Raw genomic sequence first — 17,223 nt, 5'->3', positions numbered from 1 at the left:
TTCACTTGAATTTTTGGGATCTGAATTTGAACATTCGAATTTTTTTCACTTGAAATTTTACATTTTTATTTCACATAGGTAAATTCTGAGCAAAAACATTCAGATACGTGATTTTCAAAGTAATTATTTTCAATGCTATAAATTCGGTGTCTAATAAAATTCAAATACTTCTGTCTCTTGTTTGCTTCCATACAGTGAGGCAAGTCCGGATGTGCCGTGAGATTTTGTGACAACCATACGTTATTATTGCAATATACAACTACACAAAAATAATTATTTAATTTTTAATTTACTATATCAGTACTTTGTAGGTTTATATGTACGTAATCTGCGCGACTTGCGCGTCCACATCTCCACGTGCAGTGCTGCATAAACATGGCTGAGTCAGCGATAACTTTCGAGGGGTGGAGGTATGCCCATTATTTTGAGTTCGTCCGAAGAATAGACAGGAATGTGACGGTGAGGTGCAAACTGTGTCCAGGCCAGAAGCTGTTATCCACTGCTGTAAACACCACGTCAAACCTCAACAAACACCTGCAAAGAACACATGCTAAGGTGAAGCTACCGCACACGCTATGTGTTGTTTGTTTATATCACGTAGTAGTCTGTTCTTCTTCTCTGTCTTGTTGCCTGTTTTGAATGACAAATACACACTACCGCCGCCTGCTGGTAAAGAAAGTTATTGCCGCTCACGCATGCGCAGTTCGTACATGTTCGAGTAAAGTAACGAGTAAAGTAACGAGTAAAGTAACGAGTTACTTTATGTAGATAGTAATGAAGTAGTGTAATATATTACTTTTTTTTTTAAAGTAATATGTAATATATTACATTTTTTTGGTAACGACCCCATCTCTGGAGTTGGCGTTCTCTACTCTGATTTACATGAAGAACAACAGGAGGTCACGGCTCTCTGTTGAACAGGACTTGCGAGTGGCCCTCTCCTCAGTGCCACCAAGGATTACAAAAATCTGCGTGCCCCCAACAGGTATCTCACTAATTTGTAAGACGGCAAAAATATTTACAATAGCACATGTTTCAATGCTGATTGCTGAAATGTTACATTTATAATTTGTAGTTCAGGACCATGGACAATGCAGCTTCCTTGCATTGACAGTTCTCTGTGCTGAATTTATGCTGAGTTTCCTTTGCCTCATTTTTAATTGTGTGACCTGTCTGGTTTAAATGAGTGTGTTGCTGCTTTGATGAAGCCTAATTTGATAAAGTTTCAAATTAATTTCTGAAATATTTCGTTAATAAATATTTCATGAGAAATATTTCGTTAATAAATATTTCATGAGTAATATAGTTGTCTTTGTCACATTTTATTTGGCATTAGTAAATAATTATGCACATTTACAGATATTTTACATGATATGAGTGATAACACGTGTTATAAGGGCTATTTTGCACAATAGGTGTGCCTTGAGATTTGTACTTGTCCTTTGGTGTGCCTTGGGCACACAACGTTTGGGAACCACTGGACTAGTGAACCATATTATGTATGCAGATGATCTTGTTGTGCTGAGTCCATCTAGCGCTGGTCTTCAGCAGCTTCTTGCTGTTTGTTCTGTGTTTGGTGTGGAACATGACATCAAATACAACGCAGTAAGAGTGCTGTCATGATCTTTAGAACCAAAGAGGATAAATGTCTAAATTGTTTAAATTGTCTTATATTAATCTTAGTGTCTGTAATAAGTTAAAATATCTTGGACACTTTATTACAGAACAAATGACAGATGATGAAGATATTTATAGGCAATGCCACATGATGTATGCACAAGCAAACATTCTCCTACGTAGGTTTGGTGCGTGTGCAGATGGAGCATATTGCACACCGCTCTAAACGGCACATTTGTGGTCAAACTACAGAAAAGCAAGTTTACGGAAACTTCAAGTAGCTTATAATGATGCCATGAGAATATTGCTGAAGAGACCTCGATGGTCTAGTGCAAGTGAAATGTTTGTGGCTGCAGGAGTCAATACTCTACAAGCTGTTTTAAGAAATCGTATGTATTGTATTTGTCGGCTTAATGACTCTGATAATGAAATCCTCTTGGCCTTATCGAACATAAGGTTTAGTACACACTACCAATCGCAGCTGTGGAGACATTGGTATAGTTGTCTCTTTGTAGGACACAGATTTAAATTATTCTTAAACTATGAATTCTTTTTATGCTGTGTATGTAATTTATTATATGTAATGCCTTGTCTTTTATCTGGACCCTGAGTCTGTAATAAAGTTTTCATTCATTCATTCTGGTCGCTGAAATTGGGAATTTAAATTATGGGCCAAAAGTTATATTTACAAGTATTAAAAGTAAGCATAGGACACCAAACCAACTGAGACCCGTCTGTCCGCCGCATCTACGCACTGCACTGCACACACACACTGCACCACACACACACTGTACCACACACACATTGTAGGAGCAAAGCGTGGTCTGAAACCCACCTCGGCTCCGCGCGTCCTTTAATGAGCTGGTCAGATTTATCAAAGAAGGAATTCAAAGCACCAGATAAAGGGTTAAACAATAATCTGCTTTAATGGTAAAAGACAACAATAGAAATACAGAGCACTCTGCAATAGTACAATACAGAGCGCTCCGGGCTGAATTCTACTACCGTGTGATATACGTACCACGACAGCTAGTCAGAAGACAGCACTGAGTATGAACATTGGGACAGCTTAAATACAAATTCTGTGGGAGGAGTTGTGTCGGTTCCTCCTCCTCAGCTATTTGTTATTGGCGATTCCACTTCTGGGCGAGCCCTAGACCGTGAGCCGGTAGTTCTCCATTGGCCAGTTTCACTTCTGGGCGGGACCCTAGTGACTCTGTCTGATTCGCTTCCTCTCCTTACAGTGTGTGTGTGTGTGTGTGTGTGTGTGTGTGTGTGTGTGTGTGTGTGTGTGTGTGTGTGTGTGTGTGTGTGTGTGTGTGTGTGTGTGTGTGTGTGTGTGTGTGTGTGTGTGTGTGTGTGTGTGTGTGTGTGTGTGTGTGTGTGTGTGTGTGTGTGTGTGTGTAAACAAGGATGTCCAGCATATATATAGCCACTACAATGAACACACACACATTCCACCATGCAGCATTCCAGAGGCCAAACAAGGACATCCCATCTCTCACATCCCACCACTCCTAATAGAAATGTCTCACTTCTCATATTTCCAGCTTCTTGTTATACAGACTGCTATTATAGGAACACAGGTTCCTTAAATAATCAATAATATAATCAATAATCCCCCTTTTGATCTCATCTCAAGAGATCAACTTACACAAGGCATTTGAAACATAACCACTGTCATTCTTTTCTACTGTGTCCGTCGCCCAACATTATATAAATCCATCAGAAGCTGGGATTTAGAGCACTTTAAACCTTTGGGAACAGCCCATCATCCAACAAGGGCATTTGGTACGGAGGGGGAGGGGCAGCTTTTCCTTCAACGGTAGAACTGATTAATCTGATCAGAGAGAAGTAGAGTCCTCTGCTTCCTCGTGATGTCCCCCAGCCCGCTGACGGCAGCATCTGGGCCGTCTGCTGAATGGATGTCCTCAGGATCCTGCTCCTCCGGTCCACTGATGGCTGCTTCCGAGTTGTCTGCTGAAGGGATGTCCTCGGTGTCCTCCTCCTGTCCTCTGATGGCGGCTTCCGAGTCGACTTCCTCTGCGAGGGCCACGTCCGTCCCGATGTCGTCCAAGGTCCTAGCCGGAGGTTTCCCCGCCGCACACTGGCTCCAGTGGTACCAGTTGTCCCCCTTTCCTTCTAGGCGAACAGCATGGGATGTCCTCTGAGTCACTCTGTAGGGGCCGGAGAACCTGGGGTTGAGCCACTTAGGCCTGATGACCTTCAGCCAGACGAACTCCGCTGTGTTGACCTCGTGCCTCTCGGGTCCCCCTTTGGCGTCAGCAACCTGTGTGGAGAAGTCTGATACCCACCCCTCAAGTTGCTGGAAATATGGCTTTGAACTCATGACCTCTACTTCCTTTCCTACGCTCAGGGCTCCTGGGCCCGGGAACTGATGGCCATGGGTCAGCTCAAATGGGGAGAAACCTATCCCTCGGTTAATAGAGCTCCTGATTGACATAAGGGCCAGAGGCAAGGCGTCTAACCAGTTCATGCCTGTCTCCTCACATGCTTTGCTGAGTTTCTGTTTGATGTTCTGGTTCATCCTTTCTACCTTACCCTGAGATTGGGGGTGATAGACGGCTCCGAAACTGTGTCTTAGTCCTAGAGACTGTTCTACGGTGCGTAGGTCATGGTTCTTAAAATGGCTGCCATTATCTGACCTCACTTTCCTAGGAAACCCATGTAGTGGAATGTAATACGTGACTAAGGACTTGATCACTGAGTCTGCATCCTCGTTATATCCCGTTATAATTCAATCAATATTTAGAAACATGTCAACATTCATCAAACAGTATCTTATAGACATGGAGCAGGTTAATTCTAAAACTGTCAATCAATGGTCAGATTGAACATCCGAGTTAGGGCGGCAGGTTTCTTTCAGTCCCTAAATGAAAAATGTAGATTGTGAATTTTACAGCCATGTTGATATAATACATCATACCCACAACATACACACTGTACCACACACACACCTACACACACACTGTACCACACACACACCTACACACACACTGTACCACACACACCTACACACACTGTACCACACACACACACACACACACACACACACACACACACACACACACACACACACACACACACACACACACCACCCACCACACCACACACACACACACACACACACACACACACACACACACACACACACACACACACACACACACACCCTAAAGCATATAATCAGGCTACAGCCGTTGTGTATTTTATTATGTGAAGCACTAATGGTCTTGGAAAAATATCGACTCTTTGTTTGTAGATATCTACTTTGAGAAATGGCTGAGGAGTCGAGGAGGGGACATTTGAGTATTGAGAAACCTCTATAGTGTTCACTGGAGTCCATTGTTTTGCCCCAAACACGTAACATGTGTAATCACACAGAACATACATATTAAAAACGTAGGCCTACCTGGTTTAAAACACTTTTGTGGTCATACTGAAACGAGTTCTTCATTCAACATTTCGCGGGCAATTAGATGGAAGAAGAAGTAAAAGAAGTAGGAGAAGAAGAATGAAGCTGGTGTGTTTCCCGTAGCGAGACACTACAATACTATTTGTGGGCTTATCATGTTGATTCGACCACAACAGAAACAAAAACCTCGCTCTCTCCAGAGGGGCAGGTCAGCCAAAAAGGGAAAACGGGCCGCTGCCCTGGCAACATTAGCCCGTACCTGTGCACGTCCCTGCATTTATTGCTACTTTATACATGCTGCTTTTCCTTTTCCAAGAGAATGATCAGAAAACTTCATAATCAAAAAAAATCTTACTAGAGATTTTAATATATTTTTTATTTAATATATTCAATCAGACATACACATTTAATTTGTGATTTATTCGTGTCATTTGGAACCTCAATGAAGTTAAACATTTGACTACATTTAAAATGATGTATTGTAAATGTATGTACTTCATGTATTTAAAGCTTGAATAAAATCACCGTTGCATTTGCTCAGTACAAAACATTTTAGAAAATGTGTCATAAGATACAGTAATTAATTTAAAAGAGATTAATGTTAGTATAATCACACAAATACATGTCTTTAGTATCAAAGAGGTTTGTTAACCCTACAATTCACCGTCAGTGCAAAAGTTATATCTTCTTTTCTTCACAATTTTTAAATATTTTATAAACAAATCGATTTAGATCAAGAAAGATGATCTGCATTCAAATCTTTAAAGAAACTAATCGTTATTTGCAGCCCCAACAAAAACTAACACCACATCAGACATAACGTTATGCTACATATCCTTGAGTTATAACATTTCAGATGTTTATTCTGAACTACATGTTTTGTGCAAAACTGCTGCATACAAGTTGTATAGCATAAGGGAAGAATAAAGAAAGGATATGCCAAAAGTATATTTAGATATTGCCTTATCTCTCTCGTTGTAAAGAAAATACCTTTGATTAATTGAGAACAGAATGAGAAAAGTTATTATGTTTTTAAAAAAAACCGAGTGTCAGTCTTGCCCTGAGATGCAAGTGAGGAAAACAAATCTGTTGTTCCATTTTTTAGGATCTACAATGTCTTCTCTCCTGTAATTATGATTTAAGAGAGAATAGAATTTAACATGACCAACTTTCTGGAATGTCACTTTTTCATATCTGTGTATCAGGTGAACAAAGTTAAGCAGGGGACTTTTTTGTCAGGAGAATGTGTCTAAGTGTGTATTGTTTTAATTTAATTAAAAGGAATCTTGTTTTCTTCCAGGTGAAATGTCTTAAAACTACCCTGGGAGAATACATGAATGATTTTAATCCTTATTATATTATTGGCTAATGTTCAATCTCAGCCTATTGTCGCTGAAAATAGTAACCCATTATAACAACAAACACCTTTTTAAAACTATCTTTTTTATCTATTTTATATAGTTGAACATTTTTGGGGGGAATTTTCTTTACCAAGCAAACCTTTTTCCCAAGATGGCCTTAAAAAACAAACATTAAAAGTTTAAAACACATCAGACTTTGGATCACCAGAAAGGAAATTCTCCCTTGCTTCTGAGGACTTCCATAAATTGTTCAGGGAAATTCCTTGAAATTAAAATATTTCACTTTATATGCAGATTATTTTGGTTGTTTTAAAGAATGAGAAGCAGCGATTCATGACGCTTAATGACCTCTAGACGTCCTATGAGAGCACAAAGAGAGAGAAGAGGACGGGTAGGCAGGAAAGCAGCAGAGAGAGAGGAGCCAGACGAGTGCTTCCGGAGGACGACCCGTCCGCTGTGACGGTGACGAAGCCCGGCTGGGTGCTGTCGTCTGGACTGTTGATCTGAGTGTTGATCCAGGACTCGTACTGCGACACTCGGGTGTACACTCCTGGGAAGTTGGGCAGAGCACAGCCTCTTCCAAAGCTCACCACTCCGGCCTGGACCCACCTGGAGCCGCTTTTGCTCACAAAGGGGCCGCCTGAGTCCCCCTGTAGAGGCCAGACATGTGGGTTAGAACAGCAGCAGACTAAGATATTAAGTATTTACTTTCAAGAAATATACTGAAGTACAACTCTGAGGGACTTGTACTTGAGCCTATAGCCCAGCTTTGATCCCTCTTACTTTTGCAAAGCACACCAAACACAGGACAGTTCAGCGGACTCACCTGGCAGGAGTCCTTTCCTCCCTCATCCAGACCGGCACACATCATGTTGCTTGTGATGGGATCATAGGAGGCGCTACACTGCGTGTTGGACACGATGGGGACGCTCACCTCCTGCAGGCTCTGAGGGGACGGGAGTGAAACTGAAGAAAAACAAATAAATAGTATTAAGTATGGTCCTTCATTATTACCATAAACATACAATGTAGTTCTCTGTCCTGCTCACACAAAGAGCATTGATTATACTCTGCTAAAAAAAGTCCCAAAAAATCAAAACTATTTTCTCCTGATTGTTTGATATAAATTACAGTAAGCAGTTAAAAAATGATTTAGAGTTTTAAAAACACAAAAACTATAGTCGCTTTCCAAATGTAATACTCTCTTTTTAACTTCTAATAAGAATCGCAGCCACCTTTTTTTAAAAAGCACGTACTGTTTCACGTGTGCATGCTATTGGGAAATACTGCGGATTTGACCATCTTGATCATATGCTGTGCAAAGGGCTGTGGGTCATGACTCATGAATGGCCAGCCTTACTGTAAAATGTAACCATATTATGCAGTTGTACATCCTGGTATTTTATGAATACGGCATATGACATAGTATGTGTTGGGACATGTTACCTTTAACCATTCGGGGAAAAAGGCTAAAGAGTCTTGATATGTTTGGCCTTGGGACAGCTCAAATCAGCATTGCCGTATAGGTCCATTTAAATGGTTCTCCTCTAGGGAGTGTGTGAACATTCAGAACTACCACCAGAAGATAAGCAGCATTTTTTTAAATTAAAGGATTTGCCAAGTTAACGTCATATCACAGAAAAATGGAGGACGATAGTGACAATTTGGTTCATAGTAAAAACGTTTTTATCGATTTGTTAAGGTGTTAACAATGACCTAGATTACTTAGAAAATGAATTGATGAGCATTAACCCTGATAAGTAAGGGTTAATATCGGACTTTACACAGTTCTTCTTCTTTGACACTTTTTTCTAAGCAACAATGCCAACACAAGTCTGACCAGACAGACCAGTTTAAGTCAGTTTGTTACAGAACTGCTGGTCCAAATAACTTTGTGGGCATAAATGCACTCCCTCAGGCCTTTAGCGAAACCAACAACAAGCACGACGTACGTAGATCATTCCAGTTTGGCCAGATCATTGACATTCACCCGCACACAAAGACGTGCGTCTGATGAAGGACGATAATACAAGTAGCAGGGCTTTTGCAGGATGACTCAGTTCTTTGGGAATGTCACCAGAGGGAGTGTCTGCTATTTCAGTGTCCCTGGTGGAAAACACCTGTTGTGACATCACTGGTTGGGGGTGTGGCCTGAAGAGGCTAAAATAGGTGCAGTTAGGCAGAAGTCAATTTCACATTTATTATAAACAGTTTACTGAGTTCATTAAACTCCTGAATCATCAGAAAGCTGCTAATAAATTATTAATATTATTACTATCCTGGCACATGGTTTCACATTTTGATGAGTATTTCTGGTTTGTATACAGGGTTGGAGGGTTGCAAGTAAATATCAATATCCTCTTATTTTCTTAGGCTAGGTTAAAGAATAGTAAAGTTTATAAATGTTTTTAGTTGAACACATTTATTAAATGCAAACAGTATTTTTGTTTAATAAATCATGTGTCCATTTAATGAAAAAAATTAAATAAGCCTAAATGAAATGCAAAAAGAAAATTCAGATAGTTCGTATAATATATCATTCTTACTTATACAAGATTTATAACATTGTAATCCTGCTAGTAATCCCCATTTCAAAAAACATTTACCAGTCATCTGATTACTTGTTTTTTTATGTAACTGTAGGGAAATATAGTTACCGTTTATGTATCCTGATTACGTAATCCTGTACCATGTTATCCGTTACTCCCTATTTGTATAGTATTTTTTTTAATAAAATTATTTCTCACCGTCACTCTGGATGGTTCCCCAGCCGGTGACCCAGCAGGTCGTCCCGGCAGCGTACGTGCTGCCGTCTTTGGCCAGGCACACGGGTTTGATGTAGTTTGTGAAGGTCACAGGTGTGGACAGCTTCAACAAGGCGATGTCGTTATCCTTTGTGTTTGAATCATAGCCCGGGTGTCTGATTACCTGTGACAGTCTCCGGGACACCTCGTTTGGGTTGGAGAGTTGTTGGGTGTCCCTTCCGACATACACGATAAAACCGAAAGTGCTGGAGCTGAGAAACAGAGACAACATGTTTAATACAGATGCAAAGGAAGCACTCAGGTCAGATCAAATGGATTATGCATTATGAACAGGGGCCTAAAATGCCGAAGAAGATACAGAAAATGACTACAAAGAGACAAAATGCGATGACAAAGAGAATAAATGAAAAAAGAAAGATGACAACCATTACAAACTGACACAAGAGACAACAAGAAGACACAAAATAATTAGAAAGAGACACAAAAAAGGTAATTAAAAGATAATAGACTCAAAATATCTACACAACAGGGCAAAACAAGCACACACAAAACGACCAAAGCAAGACAATGACACACACTAATACAAGGGGAAATGACAAGAGACACAAAGAGATACACAATTATTAAAAAGAGACCAAAACAGCTGGGAAAAGCCAAATACAACCCCCCCCAGAACCGCCCATGCTTCTCATTGTTTTATCCATTGACTGTTTCCAATGGAGAAATGTAACTAAGAACATTTTCTCAAGTACTGTACTCTGCCTGAGTATTACAAGTTTCTGCCACTATGTACTATACATTTACTGAGTAGTACACATAGAATCAAAACTTTTCTCTGCATTGAAGGATTAAAACAAAAAAAACGTTATGTATTTGTTAGTTATTAAAACTAAATATTAAAACTATAAAAATACAAAACTTTTAAAAGATCCATTCAGCATAAGAATTACTTTTAGATTTGATACTTTTTAGACTCGTTTGTTTACTCGGGTTCCATTGGCTGGCGCTCCAACACATTGTACGTGCCAAGTGGTGGGACATCTCTAAGCAGTTGACTAATCACATCAGAGCCGGCCAGCTAACCAATCAGAGCAGACTGGGCTCTGGTTTCAGAACATGGCACAAAATACAAATATGAACCTGAAAATGAGCAAAATATGTCTAACTCAGGACTTTTACTTGGAGTATTTTAGACTACGTTATTTTTTCCACCACCCATTTGCTTTTTGAAAATAGTGAGGAATGAGCCAAAACGGCCCCCTCACAATCCTCAACATTATCATTAACATTGTTTTAAGGAGAAGCAGTTACTCTGGATCCATGACATCTATTTACCCAGCTCTTTGGACATTTTCACATTATATTTTACATAAAGAAGAGCATGCTGATTTGAATGTTCCCTGCCGAACCCTCAGTACACACTCTTTTTGTTGTGTTAGCAGACTGTGTTTGGACCTATGGTTTGGACAGGTGAGGTGCAGACTGTGTTTGGACCTATGGTTTGGACAGGTGAGGTGCAGAGTGGTGTCTCACCTGGTGAAGCAGTGAGCTGCAGTCAGCACCCACTGGTTGTTGATCAGAGAGCCTCCACAGAAATGTCTGAAGTTACTGTGCAGGCTGACCTGCCAGGGCCACGTGCCTGCAGGAGCAGCCTCCCCCCCCACAATCTTAGTGTTGAGCGGTGCGATGCCACAGACTGCAGGGACACAGTGCATCAGGGTTCAGAGAAACGTTTCTTCAATAAATATCACGACATTATTCAGTGCGCTCAGGCCAGTTTGGCATTTTGTGAAATCCTGTTGTTTAGACTGAGATGCTCACATGGATAGGGAATAGAGTCCGGTGATTAGCTTAGCTTTCAAAAGATGTGTTGTTTGTAATGAAAGTGAAGTCCCAGGTTCCTCCAAAAATACTATATATTATACTTAAGACATGAAAACATAAAGAAATGAATTGTTGCATGTAACACGTGGATAAAGTTAAATGCAGGAATTAATTACCTATATACATGTGAAATCAAATCAAGCTGTTTTAAGAAATCTTATGTAGAAATGTATTTGCCGGCTTAATGACTCTGGTAATGAAATCCTCTTGGCCTTATCGAACATAAGGTATAGTACTACACGCTACCAATCGCAGCTGTGGAGACATTGGTATAGTTGTCTCTTTGTAGGACACTGATTTAAATTATTCTTAAACTATGAATTAGTTTTATGCTGTGTATGTAATTTATCTATGTAATGTCTTGTCTTTTATTTGGACCCTGAGTCTGTAATAAAGTTTTCATTCAAATCAGATGAGACAAAATTAGATAGATATGACCCCATAATATATTGTTCAAATATAGTATAATATGGGACCTTTAATGTTTTTCAGTGGCACTTGTGCAATCTTTTAATACTTGCTTTGCTAGCTGATCTGTTATCTATTTTTGCCAGGTTCTTGATTGTTATGTTATTATTAGTAATTAAGTATAATTATTACTATTATTTAAATCATCATTATTTATTATCATTGTTATTTATTTAGCAGTCATTTTAACATCTTTAATAAGTGTCGTTTTTACCTTTTATTAAGCGTAGTTTCGTTTTTTTTATTATTTCTAATATTAGGACATTAAACAGTTCAAAAGTTTAAAAAAATGCACGTCTTGAGCACCTTTAACCTCCTTTTGTTCATAAGACACAAAAAAGAATACATAAATAAGTAAAGAAAAATTACTAATAATAAAAAGATTGAAATATGTTTGTTATTACAATATGCAAACCAAGGGGGGTAACTATGTAAATGAATGAGTTAATGTTTGTAAATTATAAAGAGACTGCAAGCAATGAGGGAACAATTAAAGCTCTAATAATGATTATAATAATAATAATGAATCCTTTCAAATAAATTAATAAATAAGGATTAAAAAAGGTATAAGAGCATTACTCACCATCTGACTGTGCATTGCATCCTGTGGGAGGGACAACAACATTGCTTGGTTACTCATGGGAAGCTGTAGGGTTGTTTAGTTTGCATAGTGATATCATTTGTTAGTAACTGTGTTAATTACATTTCTTAGAAGCACATTGTTAGAGGAAACCAAACCAGCAGGTCTATCAGTGTCTTGTGACTTTGCATCATGAGTGGGAGTGTCAGGGTGGGGAAAATAGGACCCAAGTGCAGGGAAAATATACAAAAAGGTTTGCTAACAAAAAGCGAGCTTTATTATAAAAAAGCCGAAGACATGAAAAACAAGAAACTAATTAACAAAACCAAAACCGGGGAGCACGACAGACGGGAACAGGCAGGAGACATAGACGAGGCAGGGAACAAGGACATGAAGAGACAAGGTAGCAGGGACATGAAACGAGGACGAACAGAAATGGAGCACAGGACAAGACAATACTAAATACACAGAAGGGTAATCACAGGACAAGGCACAGCTGGGCAGGGGAGGAGAAACACAAGGGCAACAGGTGAACACAATCACACACAGGAGGGAAACTAAAGACAGGAGGCAAACACAGGAAGCAGGACCAGACAAGACACAAGGAGGAAAACATTTCAAAATAATAAAAAGGTGGAAAATTAAAATAACAAATCCAAAACCATGACAGGGAGAGGCTGGCATGTGCGGCATGAAGGGAACAACAGGCTTACTGATAAACAAAAACACATGCAGCAGGTTGTAAAAACAAAGTGATGTACAGATAACAAAGGTGTCATGAGGTGAATAAAACTGACGAAGATTAATTTGTTAGTCAAAGAAGGGTGATTGAAAACACGGGGAGGGAAAGAGGCTTGTCTGGATTTTCATGTTGAGTGAAACTTTGACTGCTGATAAGGACGTTTCTGTCATACCCTGTCACTAAGCATGCATCTTAGTAGATACGAGCAATGTGACATTGCCTTTTTGTTATTTTCATCACGAAAAAAACAAAAAACACCTTGATTGTCTCTTACATTCGGAAGCGTTAGGGCAAGGCTGAATTAAGAGGATAGAGGAGGTTTTTTTTGCTTTTTCTGGTAAAATGTTCAGTAAAATATTCATCTTTTAGTATATGAGCTAACAAGAGAAGTTACATTTCTTTCTACAAAGTTCGACATTTATTAACAGAATTTCAACTCTTTTTCTTAATGTCAAACTGCCTTTGAATTATTTTGTTATGCCCGGGACTTATGTCAAATGTTACTTCTTATATTCAACTTTTCCATTATATTAAATCTAAAATAAAACTTTTTTTTAATATCTAGTACTGATACTGAAAGTTTGATTTTAATCGCTTCATTTCAAGTTTATTCTTAACATTTCCAATTTATACTTAAAATCTCAATTGTATTCCTGACGTTGTTCACTTTATTCTCAAAGTACAAAAAAGTAATTCTCCTCTTATTTACACCTGGCACTAACATTGAACAATTGACTTTATTCTTGACATTTTGACTAGACAAAATCCTCCTGGGACCTTTTATTTGTCATTCTCCAAAAGAAATAATAAGAAATAACACAGTTATTGTACTTTTAGACACTATTTAGGAGCACTCACCTGTAAAAACCAGCAGCACGACAGCAAAAACCACCACCTCCATGATGTGTATGTTCCTTACTGCGTCTGCAGGAGGTGAAGAGGCTGGAGCAGGAAGGAGCAACCTGCCGGTGTTGTAATGAGGAAGCGTGTGTGTGTGTGTGTGTGTGTGTGTGTGTGTGTGTGTGTGTGTGTGTGTGTGTGTGTGTGTGTGTGTGTGTGTGTGTGTGTGTGTGTGTGTGTGTGTGTGTGTGTGTGTGTGTGTGTGTGTGTGTGTGTGTGTGTGCGCGCGCGCGCGCGCGTGTGTGTGTGTGCGCGCGCGTGTGTGTGTGTGTGCGCGCGCGTGCGTGCGAGTGTGTCGTTTCGTTTGTATTGGGTACTTCCAGTGGCGTTTCTATATGTACAAAGGTGGTGGGGCACAACAAACTCAGATGTCTAAATATAAGCTTCTGCAGAGAGGTTCATGGCTGGTGAGGCACTGGCACTGACTCTTCAGGTTTACAAATATATTAAATCAAAATATAATATTATTTTCAAAAGCTTTTTTTGTCTGATGCTTCAATTACTTTAAACAGACAGTTCAACAGAAGGATACCCAAAAAATGTAATTTATCATTTAAATATTGAATTGTTTTCTCTTAGTAAGATCCCATTTTCAATACAATTGCAGTCTTACCTTGACTTGAAGATTAAGTCCATTTGCCTATCCTTCTGGACAAAAATCTCTATTACTTTTTTGTAAAAGTCCTCCTTATCTTCTTGTAGTTTCAAAAGTCTATCATAAATCTAATCTAATCAATAGATTTTTTATTCGAAAATGATAAAGTAGGGTAGACATGTGGATATTATCCGGCTGAACAAAACGTACATTTATCTAACACCTACGTTTCCCACAGATCTTATTTTGAGCTGTTTTCTAAAATCCTATGGAGAAATCTCGTTGCTTTTAGGTCGAGGGAAGCCATGCGCAGCTTACTTCCTGGTTTTAGGACGCCTCACTGCAGCTCTCTCTCCTCCTCTTCACACACCACACTTTTCGCGGCACACGTACTTACAGCCAATCAGCTCTGAATTATGTGAGATGACGTATGGTGGGGATGGCAGCACTTTGCCCCTATGGTCATTATTTTTTGCCACACACCTTAGAGGCTTCTCAATACTCAAATTTCCCCTCCTCGACTCCCCTCCTCGACTCCCCTCCTCGAGACTTAGTCCCGCCCACAGGAGATGCGAGCGGAGGACCGAGGAGGGGAACCGAGGAGAGAGGAGGGGAAGCAGCAGACGTTTAAAGAAATGAGAACTCCTCTCCTCTGAGCGGTCATATTAAAGCGACGTCCGTTCATTATTACGTGGCAACAGCTGCATCAGCTGTCGAGTGTTTTGTCATATTTTATAATCTCTGTTAGATCAGCTGAACATTGTTCCCCCACATATTTACCTTGAATTCATTGAGAGTGCGGTATAATGAGACAATAACAGGCTACAGATGCGGACACACACACACAAATATATTTATATAAATATATGCAATTTAAAGTATGAGAGCACTCTCATAATAACGTAACACAATCAGAGACTGGATATATCCCCCCCCTCTCTCTGGTCGCTGAAATGGGGAATTGAAATTACGGGCCAAAAGTTGTATTTGCAAGTATTAAAAGTAAGCAGAGGACACCAAACCAACTAAGACCTGTCTGTCCGCCGCATCTGCGCACACACTGTACCACACACACACCTACACACTGTACAGGACACACCTACACACTGTACCACACACACACACACACACACACACACACACACACACACACACACACACACACACACACACACACACACACACACACACACACACACACACACACTGTACCACACACACCTACAGCTCCTAAAGCATAATCAGGCTACAGCCGTTGTGTATTTTATTATGTGAAGCACTAAATGGTTTTAGAAAAATATCGACTCTTTGTTTGTATATATCTACTAAACTAAAGCAAATAAAGAGAGTAGGTCTGTTATACTGAGTGATATTTATTTTACACACTGCTCTGCTTTCTGCAGGGCCTCACAGCTGTTCTCACTGTAAACATCGCGTTGCGATGAGAGCAGTTTCTAAAATAATATCCAGGGGATGCATGCAGAGCTGTCATTGGCTGAGATAAGTCCGGCCGTGCGTCACGCCTCCACCGTTCCCGGAAATGCATCCGCGGAGGAGCCGTGGAGGAACCATCAGTGTATCCTCGGTTATAGCTCCTCCAGAGAGCCTCCTCGACGCTCGATCCTCGGTCCTCGGTGTGCATTTAGAGAAATGAGACGTCCTTCAAAATGGCGCGCTGAAATTCATTTCCGGGTCACTACCGGAGGACCGAGGAGTCGAGGAGGGGAAATTTGAGTATTGAGAAGCCTCTCTTAAATAGGAAAATACTCTGAGCATGCGCAGTGTAGTAATACTAGTAATGTCATTTACCACTTTCATTGTGGCAGTGGTGGTGCTGTGTTTCTTTCTGAATCCTGACTGATGTTTAGACAGGATATCATTTATACATAAAAACTCCTTTACTTGTTCACTCACTAAGCGTTCAAGAACCTTAGCCAGAACTGACAATTTAGAGATTGGCCTATAGTTATTTAAAATAGTTGCCTCCCCTCCTTTCAGTAAAGGCAAGACATAAGCAGACTTCCATACTTTTGGAATTGTGTTCGTGCTGAGGGAGAGGTTAAAAAGAGAAGTAAGAGGTGGAGCAATAAAATCTGCAGCTATCTTTAAAAAGAAAGGTTCTACGTTGTCCGGGCCAGCCGGTTTCCTAGGATCTAACTTAGATCATGCTTCATGAACAATACCAATAGTTAAAGGAGTAAAACTGAAAGGGTTTTCCAGACCACATTGTTCAGAGTCAAGGATTGGAGCGTTCACAGGAGCCACACAGCCAAACAGAGAGCCACAAGACACAAAATGCTCATTAAAACAATTTAGCATTTAAACATCTGCTTTCACCAAGTGTGAGGGAACCAAGATGGCTGATGGTGTGTGTCGTGGCTCGGTAGCTCCTGATTCAAACCACTGGCCTCGATTAAAACCTACAATATACAAGACTGTTGACGGCCTAGTTATTGTAGAGGATGAGTTACTCAACTTCCTGGCGGTTAAAATTAAAACTATGACCCAGGACGAGATAGTCCTTGTAGCCTCTAACACCTTTGAATCCGAATGGATCGAGACTTCTAAAAAGACGTTGTTTGAACTCTGTCCTGAAACCAAGCAGCGGTGTGTGACCTTTAAAGGCAACCATAAGGATGCAAACAATATCAAAAGCTGTCTAAAAGTACTAAATGAATGCGGTGAAAACATCCCCCGTTTTGTCTCCCACTACCTGGATGAGCTGCCGCCGGTTACGTTTAACAACCTGGATGTGTCCAACCTGCTGAGCAAGATGGAGCGACTGCTGTAGGGAAATATTTGTATGTATTCATGCAAACTGTGAAGAAGCTTGAAAATGATTTGAGTAAGCAAACTGTGAAGGGTTTTATTGCTG

General features: G+C 40.0%; 1 protein-coding gene across 1 annotated transcript; it reads right to left on the bottom strand.

Moving 5' to 3' along the window:
• Positions 1–5,452: 5,452 nt before the first annotated feature.
• On the bottom strand, positions 5,453–13,989 carry LOC117450551 (mast cell tryptase-like). The gene is made up of 6 exons (XM_034088378.2): positions 13,712–13,989; positions 12,115–12,135; positions 10,713–10,875; positions 9,162–9,430; positions 7,241–7,380; positions 5,453–7,064 (listed from the first exon to the last, which is right to left on the bottom strand). Exons 1-6 carry the CDS (start codon positions 13,752–13,754, stop codon positions 6,774–6,776), a joined length of 927 nt encoding a protein of 308 aa, XP_033944269.1. The 5' UTR covers positions 13,755–13,989; the 3' UTR covers positions 5,453–6,773.
• Between the last annotated feature and the right edge of the window lie 3,234 nt (positions 13,990–17,223).

Source organism: Pseudochaenichthys georgianus, chromosome 8 (assembly GCF_902827115.2).
Source record: "Pseudochaenichthys georgianus chromosome 8, fPseGeo1.2, whole genome shotgun sequence".
NCBI classification, from domain to species: Eukaryota; Metazoa; Chordata; class Actinopteri; order Perciformes; family Channichthyidae; genus Pseudochaenichthys; species Pseudochaenichthys georgianus.
This window is presented reverse-complemented; position numbering and strand designations above follow the sequence as displayed.